Source organism: Staurois parvus, unplaced genomic scaffold (genome assembly GCF_062004578.1).
Source record: "Staurois parvus isolate SC_StPar_1 unplaced genomic scaffold, SC_StPar_1.0 ptg001325l, whole genome shotgun sequence".
In the NCBI taxonomy this organism is placed as follows: Eukaryota; Metazoa; Chordata; class Amphibia; order Anura; family Ranidae; genus Staurois; species Staurois parvus.
This window is the reverse complement of record NW_028319121.1, coordinates 237,187-257,430: the sequence shown is the minus strand read 5'-3', so window position 1 is coordinate 257,430 and position 20,244 is coordinate 237,187. Positions and strand designations below refer to the sequence as shown.

Here is a 20,244-nt window from a genome sequence, read left to right as displayed (position 1 = left end):
TACAGAACGGTTAGTAAGGTTAATTCTATCCTAGAGCCCCAATAGGAAGTGGTTGTCACCACAACTGGTGGTCCCATTGTCACCTGTTTGGAGACAACAGTCACACTGTGTCTTTACTGATGACCCTAAAGGATAAGTTCACCTTTATAAATAAAATAATGAATTCTCATCTTTTCACATGAAAACAAATGTGCATTTTTGCCTTTCTTTACTTGGAGCCTGTAACGCATTGCACCCGGGATCAGCAGATTGCTGGTGCCATGCAGGACTCCTACAAACCTCAGTGTATCTGTGTACTCATACTGTGCAGGCTGCTGCCAAACTACAATTCCCATGAAGCATTGCAAGATCGATAGTTACAAGCAAGACATGATGGGACTTGTGGTTTTGTAACAGCTGGAGGGCCACCAGGTTGACACCCCTGCTTTAAAGTGTCACTAAACCCACAACAGTACAATCAGTCTGTAGATGCAGTAAAGCATGCTGGTTATACTCACTGTGAAGCCTAAGGGGTTAATCCTCTGCATTATGTAAAAATGCTGTTGGATCCGGTCTTCTCTGATCCTCCTCTTCTTCCAGTGTCTGCGTCTTATCTCCCGATAAGACATATCTTGTGGAGACACTGCACATGCTCAGTTTGGTGTGTATTGCTAGAGAGGTTTTATTTTTTTCTTCAGAGAGTGCATGTGATCAGCACAGGGCCAATCAACACTGTCCATAGAGAGGGTCAGAGGTTTCACATCCACTTAGAGCAGAAAGAAAACTCCTCCTGCAAGCTTGAACATATGCTCTGCTGGACACTGATAGAAGTCACAAGACTGCTATATACTGATGATGAGAAAAGGTATTTAGCAGTTTATATTTACTAAAATAATTGCATTTCCATGTTGTGTGTACTGTGAGAGACCAGATATAGTGAATGCAGGATCCGGGGAGAGCAGATATAGTGAATGCAGGGTCCGGGGAGACCAGATATAGTGAATGCAGGGTCTGGGGAGACTGGATATAGTGAATGCAGGATCCGGGGAGAGCAGATATAGTGAATGCAGGGTCCGGGGAGACCAGATATAGTGAATGCAGGGTCTGGGGAGACTAGATTTAGTGAATGCAGGGTCTGGGGAGACCAGATATAGTGAATGTAGGGTCCGGGGAGACCAGATATAGTGAATGTAGGGTCCAGGGAGACCGGATATAGTGAATGCAGGGTCCGGGGAGAGCGGATATAGTGAATGCAGGGTCCGGGGAGACCAGATATAGTGAATGCAGGGTCCGGGGAGAGCGGATATAGTGAATGCAGGGTCCGGGGAGACCAGATATAGTGAATGCAGGGTCTGGAGAGCCCAGATATAGTGAATGCGGGGTCTGGGGAGACCAGATATAGTGAATGCAGGGTCTGGGAGACCAGATATAGTGAATGCGGGGTCCGGGGAGACTGTATATATAATGAATGCAGGGTCCGGGGAGACTGGATATAGTGAATGCAGGGTCCGGGGAGAACGTATATAATGAATGCGGGGTCTGGGGAGACCGGATATAGTGAATGCAGGGTCCGGGGAGACTGGATATAGTGAATGCAGGGTCCGGGGAGACTGGATATAGTGAATGCAGGGTCCGTGGGGGACAAGATATAGTGAATGCAGAGTCCGGGGAGACCGGATATAATGAATGTATGGTCCGGGGAGACCAGATATAGTGAATGCGGGGTCCGGGGAGACCAGATATAGTGAATGCGGGGTCCGGGGAGACCAGATATAGTGAATTCAGGGTCTGGGGAGAGCAGATATAGTGAATGCAGGGTCCAGGGAGACCAGATATAGTGAATGCAGGGTCCGGGGAGACCGGATATAGTGAATGCGGGGTCCGGGGAGAGCGGATATAGTGAATGCGGGGTCCGAGGAGACCGGATATAGTGAATGCAGGGTCTGGGGAGACTAGATTTAGTGAATGCAGGGTCCAGGGAGACCAGATATAGTGAATGTAGGGTCCGGGGAGACCGGATATAGTGAATGTAGGGTCCGGGGAGACCGGATATAGTGAATGCAGGGTCCGGGGAGAGCGGATATAGTGAATGCAGGGTCCGGGGAGACCGGATATAGTGAATGCAGGGTCCGGGGAGAGCGGATATAGTGAATGCAGGGTCCGGGGAGACCAGATATAGTGAATGCAGGGTCTGGAGAGCCCAGATATAGTGAATGCAGGGTCTGGGGAGACCAGATATAGTGAATGCAGGGTCCGGGGAGACCAGATATAGTGAATGCAGGGTCTGGAGAGCCCAGATATAGTGAATGCAGGGTCTGGGGAGACCAGATATAGTGAATGCGGGGTCCGGGGAGACTGTATATATAATGAATGCGGGGTCCGGGGAGAGCGGATATAGTGAATGCGGGGTCCGGGGAGAGCGGATATAGTGAATGCGGGGTCCGAGGAGACCGGATATAGTGAATGCAGGGTCTGGGGAGACTAGATTTAGTGAATGCAGGGTCCAGGGAGACCAGATATAGTGAATGTAGGGTCCGGGGAGACCGGATATAGTGAATGTAGGGTCCGGGGAGACCGGATATAGTGAATGCAGGGTCCGGGGAGAGCGGATATAGTGAATGCAGGGTCCGGGGAGACCAGATATAGTGAATGCAGGGTCCGGGGAGAGCGGATATAGTGAATGCAGGGTCCGGGGAGACCAGATATAGTGAATGCAGGGTCTGGAGAGCCCAGATATAGTGAATGCAGGGTCCGGGGAGACCAGATATAGTGAATGCAGGGTCTGGGGAGACCAGATATAGTGAATGCGGGGTCTGGGGAGACCAGATATAGTGAATGCGGGGTCCGGGGAGACTGTATATATAATGAATGCAGGGTCCGGGGAGAGCGGATATAGCGAATGCAGGGTCCGGGGAGAACGTATATAATGAATGCAGGGTCCGGGGAGACTGGATATAGTGAATGCAGGGTCCGGGGAGACTGGATATAGTGAATGCAGGGTCCGTGGGGGACAAGATATAGTGAATGCAGAGTCCGGGGAGACCGGATATAGTGAATGCGGGGTCCGGGGAGACCAGATATAGTGAATGCGGGGTCCGGGGAGACCAGATATAGTGAATGCGGGGTCCGGGGAGACCAGATATAGTGAATGCAGGGTCTGGGGAGAGCAGATATAGTGAATGCAGGGTCCAGGGAGACCAGATATAGTGAATGCAGGGTCCGGGGAGACCGGATATAGTGAATGCGGGGTCCGGGGAGAGCGGATATAGTGAATGCGGGGTCCGAGGAGACCGGATATAGTGAATGCGGGGTCCGGGGAGACCGGATATAGTGAATGCAGGGTCCGAGGAGACCGGATATAGTGAATGCGGGGTCCGGGGAGACCGGATATAGTGAATGCAGGGTCCAGGGAGAGCGGATATCGTGAATGCAGGGTCCGTGGGGGACAAGATATAGTGAATGCAGAGTCCGGGGAGAGCTGATATAGTGAATGCGGGGTCCTGGAAGAGCAGATATAGTGAATGCGGGGTCCGGGGAGAGCGGATATCGTGAATGCAGGGTCCGTGGGGGACAAGATATAGTGAATGCAGAGACTGGGGAGACCGGATATAGTGAATGCAGGGTCCGGGGAGACCGGATATAGTGAATGCAGGGTCCGGGGAGACCGGATATAGTGAATGCAGGGTCCGGGGAGAGCAGATACAGTGAATGCAGGGTTCGGGGAGACCAGATATAGGGAATGCAGGGTCCGGGGAGACCGGATATAGGGAATGCAGGGTCCGGGGAGACCGGATATAGGGAATGCAGGGCCTGGGGAGAGCGGATATAGGGAATGCAGGGTCCGGGGAGACCGGATATAGTGAATGCAGGGTCCGGGGAGACCAGATATAGGGAATGCAGGGCCTGGGGAGAGCGGATATAGGGAATGCAGGGTCTGGAGAGACCGGTTATAGTGAATGCAGGGTCCGGGGAGACCAGATATAGGGAATGCAGGGTCCGGGGAGACCAGATATAGTGAATGCAGGGTCCGGGGAGACCAGATATAGTGAATGCAGAGTCTTTGGTTTAGTAACACTTTAAATGACACAGCTTGCTACATAATGTCATATATGGACAATATATTTATTAAACTGATAAACCATGCCCCCCCCCCCCCCCATCACCACCCTCCATTCACTCTTTTTGAAGAGAAAGTAAATGAATTGTAAATCTGTTCAGTTATTCTTCATGTATTGTATCTGGTGGACTGCAGGCCTTGTTCCTAAAACTCCGGGTCCAGCAAACAATGTCTAATGAGAAGAGATGTGTATGCTTCCTTGGATCTTGGTGAGCTTTGTGTATTTTTCTAGATCTGTGCAGTGATCCAGTGTGAGACATGACCTCTGTGCAGGATCTTCCTGTATTACCCTGGTTCACATATATGAGGCCATGCGGGCCACGTTTGCTCGGACACCCGTGCCCCGAGACATGCAGGGAAGAAGTTCCTGCACTTCTTCTGAAAATACAGCCAAGGTTCCCAGTACGGTTGCGTTTTCCAATGCAGACGGCGTGCCATTAGAATTAATGGCACCCACCTGCGGGTCCGAGTTCCACTGTGCAGGTGGTGCTGCATTTTCATGCGGATCCGCAGTCACACCACCTGCACATATGTGAACCTAGCCTAAAAGACCGCTCTCTGCTGCTCTCGCTCCTTGTGCAGGGTGACTGGTCTTGTCTCCTCCCCTTCCTGTAGTTTTCTGCAGGCAGACTGTAGTGGGTGGGGCCTTCTGGGTCCCTCCCATAGCTCTGCTCTCTGCACAGGCTATGGACAGCAGAGTGATGATATCACTGCTACTCTTACAAAGTAACAACTCGGTTTGCAAAGACATTTAGTGTACAGTAGATGTGTGGCTATTGTGAAATATATATATTTTTGTAAGTTTTTGTGCCTGGAGTTTCCCATTATTTTAGTTATCTACTGAGCTGTTACTAGTTAAGGGGGCTTACAGTTGTAGCGAGGCCCCTTTGGCTTGAATGGGCAAGTTTGACAGATGCCACCATCTGTCAACCCAAAATGCAACACACATGAGGTTGGGGGGGCGATAAAACCCTGTGTTTGAGCCCCGCTTTTACGTAGCCCCACTATTACAACCCACTACCCCCTTGCTGCAGTGGCCGGGGGTGTACACATTATCTGGCAGGAATTATACCACTTGTCACTTTGGATGGGCACAGCTCCTGCCAAACGTGACCCATTCAAGTGAATGGGGCTGCTCTGCAAGTATCCCACAACTGGTGCGGAATTCAAGGGATTAAAACCAATCCAAAGTGGATCACTCTTCAGAGAGGAAAGCTCGCATGAACAAGCCCTACATTTGTCTCATCATGGCTGTGGCAGGTGTTCAGCCCCCTCTGGCTGTATAGTAGCTTTTTAGTAGGTGATGGGAAAAAACACGGCTCAGCCACTTGTCTTTTTTTTTTTTCTTTTATTTAAATATTTATTAATTTTTCAGATAAACCAGTTATACAAACATACTCATTAAAACCTTAGCGTATTATCAAAACATTTATCATTTCATCCCTTCCCCCCCTGTCCCCCTACCCATATACCACCCATCCCCCCCCCCACATCCAATCCCTGCCCCTTCTGCTCTGCATTCTCCTGTTCATTTCCGGAGATCGTAATCCCTATAAAAGAACAAAATATGTTTCCATATTATTCTATGTTAATCCCCCATAACCGCTAAGGCTAGCCTTGACTTTTTGAATTCCTCCCATTTGTTCCATCTTGTATGGTGACTCCATCTTATCTTCTTACAAAGGATAAAGTTCCTCCAATTTACATATTTGATCCACCCTATCCACCCAGCCGCTTGTTTTTTACCACCCCATGTGAAGAAGACCCTGAAAGGTTGACATTTGACAGAGCCATCATGCTAACAAACACTAGGTGGTCATGTGAAGGATCCTTGTACACGGGGCTGTATTTCCCAACCTTGTTGGAGGTCTTCCATTGACAAGTGAAGGGGGACAACATCTAAAAGAGAGAGGACACAGTGACAACTGCCTAAGGCAGGGGCGGACTGACCATTCGAGCACTCGGGCACTGCCTGAGGGCCCGGGGTCATTGGGGGCCCCATGAAATGCCCCTGGTACCTTTTTTATAGGCTTTTTTGAGTTTGGGCAAGGACACAGAGGCTCCATAATCCCCTATTGCCTGGGGGCCCCATGAGTTGTCAGTCCGCCCCTGGCCTAAGGGGGTGCCCGCCGTCCTATCGCCGTCTCGCTATAAGTCGCTGATCGCCGCCATTACAGGTATAACATAAATACAAATTCTAGTATATATCACATCTTCTGTAGACGCTTTAACCAGAGATGTGTAGCAGAATATATTTTGACTAACATTTATGAAGAAATTCGATTTAAAATTTGTATATTGAATATGTTTTATCATAGAAAATATTGTTTGTTCGGTTTTTTTTTTGGTTTATATTGAAAAAAATGAAAAAACCCCAGTGGTGATCAAACACCACCAAAAAAACACACAGCTGTGTGCAGCATGTTAGTGTGGGATTCGAGGGATTCAAACAAATCCAAACGTAAATCACTCTTCAGAGAGGAAAGCTTGCATGGCTGTGGCACGTGGTCAGCCCCCTCTGGCTGTATGGTGGCTTTTTGGTAGGTGATCGGGGGTTGGGAAACCAAATGGATTAGGCGTTTGTTTTTACTGCCCCTTGGTCACCGGTGTGAAGAAGGTTGACATTTGACAGGGCCTTCATGCTAACAAACACTAGGTGGGCATGTGAAGGATCCTTGTACATGGGGCTTTATTCCCAACTTTGTTGGAGGTCTTCCGTTGACAAGTGAAGGGGGAAAGTATCTAAAACAGAAAATATTAGTCATGAACTCGGTGTAGAGTTATTCATCTTGTCTCTAAATATCACCCAAGCCGCACTCTTCGCTCCTCGCAAGACCTCCTACTCTCTATATCCATTGTCTCCTCCTCCCATGCTCGTCTCCAGGACTTCTTCAGAGCTTCCGCCATCCTCTGGAACTCTCTACCTCAATTTATCAGACTATCGCCCACTCTGCTCACTTTTAATCGATCTCTGAAAACCTATCTCTTCAGGGAAGCCTATCCTACCCTCAGCTAATAATGGAATCTTCTACTCCTCCAACCAGTCCATCCCCCACAGTTACCTTTTGTACCACTAGCCCCTCCCTCCTAGATTGTAAGCTCCCAGGATCAGGGCCCTCCTAACCCTCTTGTATTGAACTGTTTTGTTGCTGTATTGTCTCCCGTTATATTGTAAAGCGCTGAGCAAACTGTTGGCGCCATATAAATCCTGTATAGTAATAATAATAAATCCTGTATAATAATAATAATAATATAAATCCTGAATATTAATAATAATATAAATCCTGTATAATAATAATAAATCCTGTATAATAATAATATAAATCCTGTATAATAATAATAATAATATAAATCCTGTATAATAATAATAATATAAATCCTGAATAATAATAATAAATCCTGTATAATAATAATATAAATCCTGTATAATAATAATAATATAAATCCTGAATAATAATAATAAATCCTGTATCATAATAATAAATCCTGTATAATAATAATAATATAATAATTCACCCTGAGGACATCACAGAGGACAAGGGGGCACTCTTTACTTCTGGAGGAAAATACATTTAATCTCCAAACATGGAAAGGTTTCTTCACAGTAAGAGCTGTGAGAATGTGAAATAGACTCCCTCAAGAGTTGGTTGTGGCCAGCTCAGTGGATTGCTGTAGGAAAGTCCTGGATTCTTTCTTGTATACACAGAATATAACTGGATATAATATTTATAGGTGACGTTGATCCAGGGAATATCCGATTGCCTCTCGGGGGATCAGGAAGGAATTTTTCCCCTGCAGGAGTAAATTGGATCATGCTTTGCTGGATTTTTTTGCCTTCCTCTGGATCAACTGTGGGTATAGGATTATAACTTTTTTTTTTTAATGGTTGATCTGGATGGACTTTTGTCTTTTTTCAGCCAGACTAACTATGTAATTATGTGTCTTGGAAAGTAATTAATAAAAAAAAAATCACTTTCATGCTTGAACCGTAGACTCTCGGCAGCCCGCTGCTTTAGCGCCTGCAGTAGCTACGGAGGACAGCTCTTTTCCCGTGTTCAATTACCAGCACAGCTTCCCCACCTGACATCTATAATTGAGACGATGATGTCTATAACATATGTTTACATTTATGGATCACTAAACAGATTTGGTAACTTCCTACACTCTTTCCTGCATTATGGCGAGAGATAATAATCAGAAGTAAATGCAACACATTATGGCACCCACTATCAAAACATTTCAAAATATTAATTTATGAAGCATCGGTAAATGATGTAACTCATCAGGGTATGCGGTCTTTATATTATAACGTCTGTCTTCAGCCTCCCATCCAACACACTTATAGAAATTCAGTTTATCGCATGCTGAGCTAGAATTCTCATCGTCTTCCAAGAAGCGACCGATGACCTCCCAACATATGATGGACATGTCATGGTTGGAGGAGACGTTCCGTGGTCACAGTTGATATTTTCAATGGTCTGTCCATTATTTATTTCCAGTACGATTACATTGATCCCACATAGAAGAAAAATATATTTGAAATATATTTTAAAAATATTCTTCCCAAATATATTGACATATATTTGAAATGCTACAAGTTTGGCTAAATTCAATATATTTCAATAAATATATATATATATATATATATATATATACTGTATGTTGAAATGCATTTTTATTACAAAATATATTGATAGTTTTAAAAATACATTTCAAATATACGGTATGTCTTTAATAATGCAAATCTACATTTTTGGAATGCATTTACAAATATATGTAAAAATATTTTTTTTTAAATATATTCTTCAGATTTTTTATGGAATACTTGAAACTGTTTACACCATCTCCTCCAAAAGAGCTCAGGATCTGATGTTTCGCCACATTCATACACATAACCCCCCATGCACACGGGGCAATTTAATAACGCTGGTAATGTTAGCTGTGTAAAGTTACGTTAAAAACATGAGTTTTTTAGCATTTAGTGGTGTTTTTCCACATTTGCGTTTTTTAGGTTTTTTTCTTACCCCCCAAATTTTTTATTTTTTTTGGTCAAAAAACTGTCCAAAAATGCCAGATTGCGGCATTTAACCGCTTTTTTCAGCATTTAGAGCGCTTTTACAGCCGAAAAACTCCTCTAGAAACCCATTAGTCCTGGGTTTTTTTTCCAGCCAAAATACGCCCCTGCCAAAAAACATTGATTACAGTCTAGGTGTGCATGGACACAGTGGATAACATGCTGGGGGGTTTACTGGTTGTAGAAAAAAAACGTCAAAAAACGTCAAAAGCCAAAAACAGCCGCTGTAAGAACGTCCCGTGTGCATGAGGACTAAAACTTTATCTAAAGGCAACTTTTTTCATTTTTGGGTAGAGTGGTGAGGGGTTAGAAGCCACGTGAGGTTCTGTGTCCCCCTTTATGAGAAGAAAGATGGCACCCGCCGTACTATCACAGTCATACTATAAGTCGCTGATCGCTGCCATTACTAGTAAAAAATAAATAAAAAAATAAAAAAAATAAAAATTCCGGTATACATCATATAGTTTGTAGACATTATAACTTTCACACAAACCAATCAATATACACTCACTAGGATCTTCTTTTTTTTTTAACCGAAGACATATAGCAGAATACATTTTGTCCAAAATTTATGAAGAAATTTGGATATGTTTTTATCGCAGAAAATATTGTTTGTTCGGTCTTTTCTCATTTACATTGAAAAAAAAAACAAAAAAAACCCAGTGTTGATCAAACACCAAAAAAAGAAAGCTTTATTTGTGTGAAACAAAATTATATAAATTTTGTTTGCTTACAGTGTTGCATGACAGAGCAATCGCCAGTTAAAGTAGCGCAGTGCTGACCTGCAAGAAAAAAGCCTGGTCAGGAAGGGGGTAAAATCTTCTGGAGCTGAAGTAGTTAAACTCACGTTTGAAGGGTTTTCCTGTTTTTCAGTGGAACGCCACAAAAAAAAAAAAAGGTTTCAACTAGGGATGAGCCATGTTCAACCCCGGTCTGAATCCAGTTTTTCCAAACCCATGGGAAGCTGTCCTGTCCGGTTCAATGATCTGTGGGTAGGAGATTTTTTACCCTGCTGCTGCATGTAACAAAGGGGCCGGTATGGTCATCCATGACCTACTACAGCTAAACTGAACCAAGAGTCCAAGCTCATCCTTGGAACCCTTCGCTATCTAAGACCGCAGTCAAATCACACCCTATTGTCCGCAATTACAGCGGTCGTATCGGTGCGGTTCTGATTTGGTCGGAGCCGCACAATTTGTCAAGTAGTACATGAACTACTTTTGGTGCGATTTGCAAAGACATCCGTGTCAGATATCTTGCAAATCACACCTGAAATCAGCATCTCACCCAACTTTGAAATTGTGCGACTTACATATTTTGTTTTAGGGCCACTTACCACTGACTTGTGCTAACACGTATGGAAAATGCATGTACGTTTCCGGACGCTGACATCCATTGACATGCATGCGCAGCGTTACGATGTGAACAGGACATGTTGGCTATTCAGCTGTCCTTCCATTGATCTGTGTTTTACAGCTGCAATGGGGAGAATTGGCCCTTTAAATATCCAATTTAAAAAGCAGCAGATTAAAGCGGTATTACACCCAAAAGGAAACATTTAGTATATTGCAGCTGATGCAAGGGATGCATTAGTTTTCTCTTTTTGTTTTTTTTTCTTTTTCACTTAGTGATCTGGCCAGTAATGCAGGCCATAGACTGGTTGAAAATCGGGCGGAAAAAAAAATCAGACGATTTTCGCACCGTTAGTGGGTTAATTGGTCGGCCGTTTTTTGGGGTTTTTGCACATTTTTTTTATCGGTAAAGTTGGGAAAAAAATTGGCCGATTTTGCCGATCGGCCGATTTTCCCGGCAATGATGGGCAAATCGGCCAATTGTTTTACCGATAAAAAATCTGCGTATGAGCCGTGACCTGCAAGAAAAAGAAGATATAGAAGAAGAAGAAAAAGAAAAAGAATTCCAGTCCGCTATTATATTTGACATGAAAAAGTATTGCGGTTGTAACAATGTATCTATTTGTATCCAAATAAAACCATCTGTATCCAAAATGGATACAAATGGATACATTGTTGCAACCGCAAGATTTTTAATGGCAAATATAATAGCGGAGCTCTCTGCAGGGATGGAAGTAATTAAATGCCGGCCGTAGACAGGACGAAAATTGGCCGTTTTTTTTTTTTTTTTACCATTGGTGGTAACGTCGGCCTATTGAACGGCCAATTTTTCGTTTTTTTAAAAAAAAAATGTCCGGTTTTCGACTCGTCTATGGCCTGCATAAGTCTGTTGGTGTAGCAGTTACAGGGTTGAGACAAACCATTTACCACTGACGGGGGTGCTTGCAATGATGAGCTTTTATTTATTTGTTTATTTATTTTACCCCACAAGGGAAAAAAACAGGTTTGCTATAACTGCTTATAAAGTGTGAGCTGATGGTTTTCTTCAATTTGTTAGTGTGTCTAAATCTGCCAGTACAGGTAAAGCCCCTTTCACATGGGAGATCTTACCTGATCAGATGGGATTGTAGGTAGGTGGGTGTAGTGGGTTGAAGTGGTTACATCTGCCGGTCCCTAGGGATACATGGACTATTCGATCAGGTCCGCCTGAAAAACTGACAGACCTGATTGGATGGTTCATGTATTACTATGGACCACTGGGTGTAATTATCTATTTTCACCGCCTATTTCCGATCCAGTTCAGTCTGATAAAAACAAATGGAAGGGGATCCATCCCCTTCCGTCTCTGCAGACCGGATCAGGGGGAAGTCGGGTATAAACAGACAGTGGAGTCCGTTGACACCTGGCTGCCCATAGAGCAGAGCGGCATCTGCCTGTGTGTGCTCGGCATAAACTGAGCGGACACAGACCTGTCATTTGCCTGCTCTGCTTTGATGAGTAGGGGATCAGTGAACACATCCCCCGCTGATCAAATCAGAGTCCACTGCATGTGAAAGCACCTAACAACCCCCCATCCCTCCAGACTGACAATGCTGCTGTCTAAAGGTGCCCCCTGTGCTCCTTCATCCAGACTGGGGGCGCTCTAATACAGGAGGTGTGTTACTGGCCAGATCACCGTGGGAGAAAGCCTAAAAAAAAATCAATGCAGTCACCACATCTAATGATTAGTGAGCTGCAATATATTACATTTTTGGTTTTGGATTTACCCCTATGCGGCCGTGAGGGCCGCGTTTTGCATGGGCACGAGAGCCCATTCATTTGAATGGACTCCTGTGCCCGTGACACGCAGGGAAGAAGTCCATGCTCTTCTTTGGAAAACGCAGTCGAGGTTCCCAGTACGGTGATGTTTTCCAGTGCGGGCGGCATGCCATTAGAAATAATGGCACCTGCCCGCGGGTCCGCATTCCTCTGTGCGGGTGGTGCGGATGCACGGATTTTCGTGTGGATCCGCAGCGGCACCACCCGCACAGATGTGAACCTAGGGTGAATACCGCTTTAGGCTTCCAGTGTGTTTTTGGATCCTGGAAGGAAACACACAGTCACAGGAAAAAAAAAATAAAACGTTATGTATGCCATCATATGTCCAAACCTGTTGGGATTGACTTTGAGTTACGTGTTAAGTCAGGCCCTGTATTATCATTCTCTATGCATTTATGAATATTTCAGGCACTGGGACCCAGAAGCGTCGGTTGTTTTGTTGGGCTTTTATTTGGCAAATAGCAGAAGTTGGATGAAATGTATTTGTTTAATTATTGTTTAATTTTTTCTGCGCTGCGCTTTGGTCATACATAGGAGGAGGATCAGGCCCATAGGGTGACGCTCATTTACAGTCCAATTAATAGGCTTTAAAAAAGGAGGTGACACCAGAATTTGCAGGATCTGGACAATGGTGTCACCGTGGCACTCTTCAGCTTCAAGATTACATGTCTTGAGAAATCACCACAAATGGTTTCTTTCACATTTTAGGTGAAAAGGATAGTTTGTTGTTTGGGACCCGGCAGCTGGCACAGAGGCCCGAGGGTGGATCTTGTCTGCACATTTGACCACTTTCTAGTGTCTGTTCCCAGTTTCCCAAACAGCTTTCTCCTGCCAACCTCTCTATAGCTCCAAACCCACCAATAAGGAACTCTCTTTTCCTGACCAGCCATGAGCTATGACTTGTAGCATCCCACTGTTTACAGCAACCAATCACAATGCTTTCTGCCTCTCTTTTGGTCCTTTCGTCTCATGGATGGCTTGATTGAGAAATAAGGATGAGGACCAAGCAGGACTTTTAGTGCAATCTTATTTTATTCAAATGTTTGCATTAAAAATAACAACTGTGGCAGAAAAATTAAAGAGGGATCACGGAACAGGTCCTTCAGCAATGCTGAAATGGCATACACAGAGGGTGTCATAGAAACATGTGGTTTGCAAGTTAAGACCGAATGTACCAAAAGTTGGGCAACACCATGTGTGTTGTGAGACCAGTCTACTGAGAGTTCCGCTAGTTGGCAAAGGGGTCGTATTTTAACCACCATGTCTGGTATCTCAAACTGGATAAGAGGACTGCAGGGAGATAAGAAGAGTAGAAAAGAGGAAGTGGAGATGAGGAAGGATACGGGGGAAGCGGGGAGGGTCTGGACACTCCATCATGGCTTGCCAGCCACTGTGGAAACTTTCTCCATAATCCAAGCCTGATATGCTGTAGAGAACCTAAACAAATACCATGAGGTCCAAGTTTACACTGTTCCTCCCTATCCATTCCCTGTGGCAGCAGACATTCGAAATCCCCAGTGAAGTCCAGTTCATTGGCCCATTCCACAAGGGAAGATGTGGTGGTTGTTTTCTAATATTGGGGAATGACTACCCTGGGGATCATCTCCACTTCCTCTTTTCCAATCTCCTTATCTCCCTGCAGTTCTCTTATCCAGTTGAGATACCAGAAGTAGTGGTTAAAATATGACCCCTTTTCTTTGCAGACTTAATAGGTCCTGAAATCATGGAGAGGAGTGCCAGGGTTAGTGATTTTGGGATGTGGGTCGCCGTACGTTTACGATAAAGGGTGAGGATTTACAACCAGAATGCTTTAAAGTGGGGGGGGGGGGTATTCCAACCAAATGTGGAGCATAATGCCTTTGGCGGTGTGGCAACACCAACAAGTATTCGGGATTGTACAATTGAACTGGTGGAGGACGGAGGGGCACCTATACTACCTGGTGACAGGTTTAAACCCTTTTTCCGGTATCTTGGTTACTAATGACAATTTGTAGAAGTGTAGCCTGAGCAGAGGACAATTAGACTGGCTCCTGCTAGCAAAACCACAAATGTGAAATGGTGAACAATTGTGTAAATACAAATATAAATAGTTGCTGCACTGCCTCAAGTGAATATAGCTCCCTACTTACGTGTGGGTGCCCCACAAGGATGTGTGTGTGTGGTTGCCTCAATGCCCAATGGGCTAACAAAAATGTATCCCTCCTGCCCAATAATTTAATACATCCCTAGATTGGGAAAACAATATATATACTCTGCGTACTCAAACAACAAATGTGCTACGGGATAAATAAATACAAACTTGACAATGTACCATCAAACTAAGCATACAGTGCAATTGTATGCAAACAATAATAAGTTCCAGTCAACGTGCAAACGTGTGAAAGTTCCAATGTGAAAAAATATCCCTGTCCGCATTCAATGTGAAAACTAGATGGTATAATGATTAGCCACTTGCCGACCGCAGATAGCCAAATGATGGCTTCACCATGGCCAGCCAGTTTTGGGAGGACGTCATATGACGTCCTCCCAGAACGCGCCCTCCCGCGCACCCCTGGCGATCTCTGTGTCCTACAGACACAACTGATCATGTGATGTGGTAAAAGGCCAATCAGAGCAGCCTTTTACCACGTGATCAGCCGTGTCCAATGACACAGCAGATCACCAGTAAATGCAGTTGCCGGTTATCAGCTGCATTTTCCTCACGCTGTCACAGCATGAGGAAAGTACTGCCGAGAACCAGCAATTGTTAGAGGATGGATCAGCACCGATCATCAGGGCACTGATGATCAATGCCCAGCAGTGCCATCCACCAGTGCCGCCCACAAGTGCCCAGCAGTGCCACCCACCTGTGCCCAGCAGTGCCACCCACCAGTGCCTCCCACCTGTGCCCAGCAGTGCCACCCACCTGTGCCCTGCAGTGCCACCCACCTGTGCCCAGCAGTGCCGGCCTCCTGTGCCCAGCAGTGCCACCCACCAGTGCCGCCCACAAGTTCCCAGCAGTGCCACCCACCTGTGCCCAGCACTGCCACCCATCAGTAGTGCCCAGCAGTGCCACCAACCTGTATCCAGCAGTGCCGCCCATCAGTGCTGGTCAGCACTGCCACCCAGCAGTGCCGTCAGTCAGTGCCACCCATTAGTGCCGGCTACCAGTGCCCATCAGTGCTGCCTCTCAGTGCCCATCAGTGCTGCCTATCAGTGCCCATCAGTGCAGCCTCATCAACGCACATCAGTGAAGGAGGAAAATTACCTGTTTGCAAAATTTTATAATAGAAACAAAGAAAAACATTTTATTTTTCAAAATTTTTGATCTTTTGATTTTTTTTTTGTTTATAGCGCAAAAAATAAAACACCCAATGGCGAGTAAATGCCACCAAAAGAAAGCTCTATTTGTGAGAAAAAAATACAAAAAATTTCATATGGGAACAGTGTTGCATGACCGTGCAATTGTCATTGAAAGTGCAACAGCGCTGAAAACTTTCCCGGTAGGAAAGTGGTTAATCTTCTTATCCATGAAAATCCTTTATGTTCTAGGGATGTATTAAGTTATTGGGCAGGAGGGATGCATTTTTGTTAGCCCATAGGGCATTGAGGCACACGCACATCTGTGAGGCACCCACACGTAAGTAGGGAGCTATATTCACTTAATAGAGGCAGCGCAGCAACTATTTAGGTTTGTACTAATGACAATTTGTGTGTCAGGGCAAAGTACTTCTCCCAATCTGAAAGACTGATGTTGTTTCAAGTAGGACTTTTAAGAGACGGTCTAGATTTGCATTTAACTCTAGCTATCTATATCTCCGCATTTGTTGAGTGTTGGCATATGGCTTCACTTTTTATCAAACGTTTATCTTTCATTTACTCTAACGCTAACTTCTGGGCTTGTCAAGAGGATAAAAGAGTCATCGGATTATATTGTAGGCAGCTCCTAGCGATTAGTCTTTTCAGACTGTTCCTGTGCCTTTCAATCCAGGGCACAACATTGACCAGGCCTCTCATTGTTGTATTTCGCACCCGTCTCGTCAAACCTCCCCCAGTGTCTACTGGGCAGTGAGACTGTCCATCAAACATTGTAACCCAAAGGGATGCGGGAGAGGCTAAAAAATGGGTCACAGCACCGCCACAAGAGGTCTGGTCACTTTCTGCATTACACCATGCCCTGGCATTTAGGGATGCAAGGGCATTATGGAAAGAAAATAAATATACATTCCAGCATCGGGAGGTTCCTGTGTTCTGATACAGCAGATGTTTTAGGTGTCCATTTATGAACCAGCAGTAAATGATCGCTGCTCAGTTCTCCGGCATTCTCGGAGAACACAGTTCTCCTGTGAATGCCGTTTATGAAGCATATGTAGATCAGTTCTCCAAACGAAGGGAGAACGGTCTACAAATGCTGGAAAACGGCTGATTTTACTATAATCTCACGAGATTACAGTAAGAGATCAGTTTACTAAGTAGAGGTAAATTATCTCTGCTTACTTTGCGGTCCCTCCGATTCTCCAGCTCTGGGCTGGAGAATCTGGAGGGAGAACACAGATCTCCAGAGAAGGGCTGAACATGTTCTCCTGGGTGTCATAAACTGTGAATGACCAGAGAATAGCTGCGATCCTCTGAATCGCAGCTATTCTATGTGTCATAAACGGACACCTTAGCCCTTTACCTGGTGCCTGCTATAAAGTAAAGTACTTGGGCCAAGTATAAAGGTTTGTGTTAAGGAGACAGACTATCAGAAAGGACTCTGTTATGGAATCTAATTGCCACAAAGCAAGTCTGGAGCAAGCTGTCCAAACCACCAAAGCTCTTGAAAGGATGATGGGTTCCTAGACGTAACAGAAATGTACTAGCAATAAAACATCAAAACCACGTAAACAGCTGATGTTTGTAGGGGTAAGCAGTGTTTCTAATACCCTCACAATTCTTACATTTTAATAAGAATATGAACTGTTCTTGCATTCCGTCAAATTTTGTGCTGTATTGTTCTGCAAAGCTTTACATGTACGCTTTCTAACACTTGTCTGATGGTAACTTCTCTTTGAATCCTTCACAGATTGAGACCTCTCGACTTGAGCCAGAGATCGCGAAGAACACCACCTGCCGCACGGTGGTCTACAACAAAGGATTGTAAGCCAAAATCCGTCACCTCAGCACGGATCAGCAAGGAAGAGCCCCCTAGTCACTCAGCGCGGTGCGGGGAAGAGACAAGTGCACCTGTACTTTTCTTCCCTGACAGCTGGGAGATTTTCACACCTTCACTCCACTGTCACCTCACCAGACTAGTAGACACGCAACATTCAAGGTTTAGCATCGCTGAGGGGGGACAAGAAGCTGCACAAATATGGCATCAACATCTTTAGGCTTCAGATGAAGAATACATACCCACCATTACTGCATGAAGAGTGAATCTACCCACGTGCCAAGCCTGCAGACCCAGTTCAATGTCCAAAACACATTGACTAATGCCACATGACCCAGTTCTGATCTTGTTGGGCTTAGTCTAAGGCCATATGGCAACAAATGATGTCACCTATCTCGCTCCTGTACCCGTTTAGACACAGGTGGAAGTCGCACAGTTAGGTCCTGTTTTTTAGGCAAAGCTTGAGGTTAAGTCCCAGTCCTGTTTTTCTTGGGTTTAATGAAAGAGACCCTCTTTCATTACCATCAGCTGATGTCACATGAGCCAACTCTGCGCCTATTATCAGATTTTATAACTCTTAACAAATGACATCAAAGTCTGCTGTCACACAACACATATTTGTAGGCCTGGCTTTGTGTTACACTTATAGATCTCAGGTTCACAGATTTTAGTAGTTTTGTGAGAATTGTCTGTTTTGGTGGGGCCTAGACTCTAGAAGGAATTTCACGGTCATGTTGGGAGCACTTACTGTAGCTGTAACCGTGAAAGTTACAGAGGAAATATGTTCTAGATTCTTTAAAATCACTCAGTCCACATTTATCACCAAGCAGTACAGTATATTTTGTGGAGTATTTCAAGATGTCTTATACGTCTAGTAGGACTTTCTGGACACCATGTGCACATCCGGGTCTGTTCAAACCTACTCAAAGAGGAACACCTCAGATCATGTCTTTATTGAGGGTCATATTCATCCTTGGGAACCCATCCAAGCCTGGGAAAGCTCTGGACCTCAAATGTTTAATTTGAATAGTTTTCATATCTCTGTATCTACAATGCAGAATATTTTATTTGATGGTTTTGATGCACTTTTTTATGGGGCTTTGACTTCATATATATTCCTCACTAAACCCTGTACTCTCTATACCAATACATCCTGTTTTGACACACATTATAGGGTTGTGTCCCATCATGTACTATATGGCCCAAAGTTTGTGGACACCTGGCCATCACAACTATATGAGCTTATTGGACACCCCATTGCATTTTTATGGAGTTGCCTCCCTTTGAAGGTGTAACAACCTCCACTCTTCTGGAAAGGCTTGCCACCAGAATTTGAGCTTATCTGTAAAAATGTGTGCCTATTTACCCAACAAAGCATTTGATGTTAAAAGAAAAGGCTGGCTCATAATAGGCATTCCTGTCTATCTAAAGTTGTTCAGGTGGATTAAAGTCAGGGCTATGTGCAGGCCACTTGAGTTTCTCCACACCTGACCTTTGGACCAGATTTTGTGCAGCTGAACTCAGTAATTTGAAGGAATGCCCACATACTTTTGGCCATATATTATATCTTTCTTGTATCATCTTATCTCTCTGGATCGTATTTTGGCAAATCCAGCAAGGCCATGTCATTCCACATTCTACTACGCTGTGTCTCATACTGTCTGGTTGAGATTTGTTTCACTTTTCTGTTATAATTCACCTATTTGTACTGTACTGTATATCATCTTATGTAACTGAGCTCTGGGTTCTATCTTATTGTTTTTTTCTTGGCTGTATCCCATCCTATCTGTTTGTGCCATACCTACTCATTCTCCACTGGGTTATTTCCCATCCCACCTGATTGTGCCATATCTCCTCATCCTCTACTAAGTTGTTTCTCAACCAATTGGACTGTACCATACATCCTCATCCTCCACTGGGTTATTTCCCATCTCATCTGATTGTGCCATACATCCTCATTCTCCACTGGGTTATTTCCCATCTCATCTGATTGTGCCATACATCCTCATTCTCCACTGGGTTATTTCCCATCCCATCTGATTGTGCCATATCTCCTCATCCTCTATTAAGTTGTTTCTCAACCAATTGGACTGTACCATACATCCTCATCCTCCACTGGGTTATTTCCCAACCCATCTGACTATACCATACATTCTCATCCTTCACTGGGTTATGTGCCAACCAATTTGACTATGCCATATCTCCTCGTCCTCTACTTGGTTGCATACCGTCCTGTCTGTCTTTTCAATATCTCCTCATTCTCCAATTGATTGTACTGGATTCTATCTGTCAGTGCCATATCCTTAAGTCCTCCACTTGGCTTTTTCCCATACCATCTGACTGTACCAAATAGCCTCATGCTCCCCACAGTTATATCCCAACCCATCTGATTGTGCCATATATACTCATACTCCACTGGGTTATATACCATCCTATATGTCTGTGCCATAGCTCCTTCTATTACACAGGGTTATATGCAATCCTAATCCACAGTGTTATATCCCATCCCATCTCTCCCTGCCATATCCTAATATACCCCACAGGATTATAACCCATCCCATCTATCTGTGCTCATCTCATCATTTTTCTGTAGGCCATTTCAGAATATGTGAATCACTCATATCTCATCAGAAATCACTGGGACATATCTCATTTTAACTGTGCCATATTTCATTTTTCTCTCTTTACATTTTTTGTCATTTCTTTCCATATCTGACTGGGCTGAGCCCTGTTCCTAATGGAGGTGTGTCTCATCATTTTCATGTCTCATTTT

The 20,244-nt window shown here is 44.6% G+C and overlaps 1 protein-coding gene across 1 annotated transcript in view; it reads left to right on the top strand.

The window, feature by feature from the left end:
- Positions 1–17,600, top strand: part of SFXN5 (sideroflexin 5) — a 444,072-nt gene extending 426,472 nt beyond the window's left edge. The window contains exon 14 of the mRNA XM_089661198.1: positions 17,385–17,600. Coding sequence (XP_089517324.1) covers positions 17,385–17,462 — 78 coding nt within the window. The 3' untranslated portion in view covers positions 17,463–17,600. The remainder of the gene's footprint in view (positions 1–17,384) is intronic.
- The last annotated feature ends 2,644 nt before the right edge of the window (positions 17,601–20,244 follow it).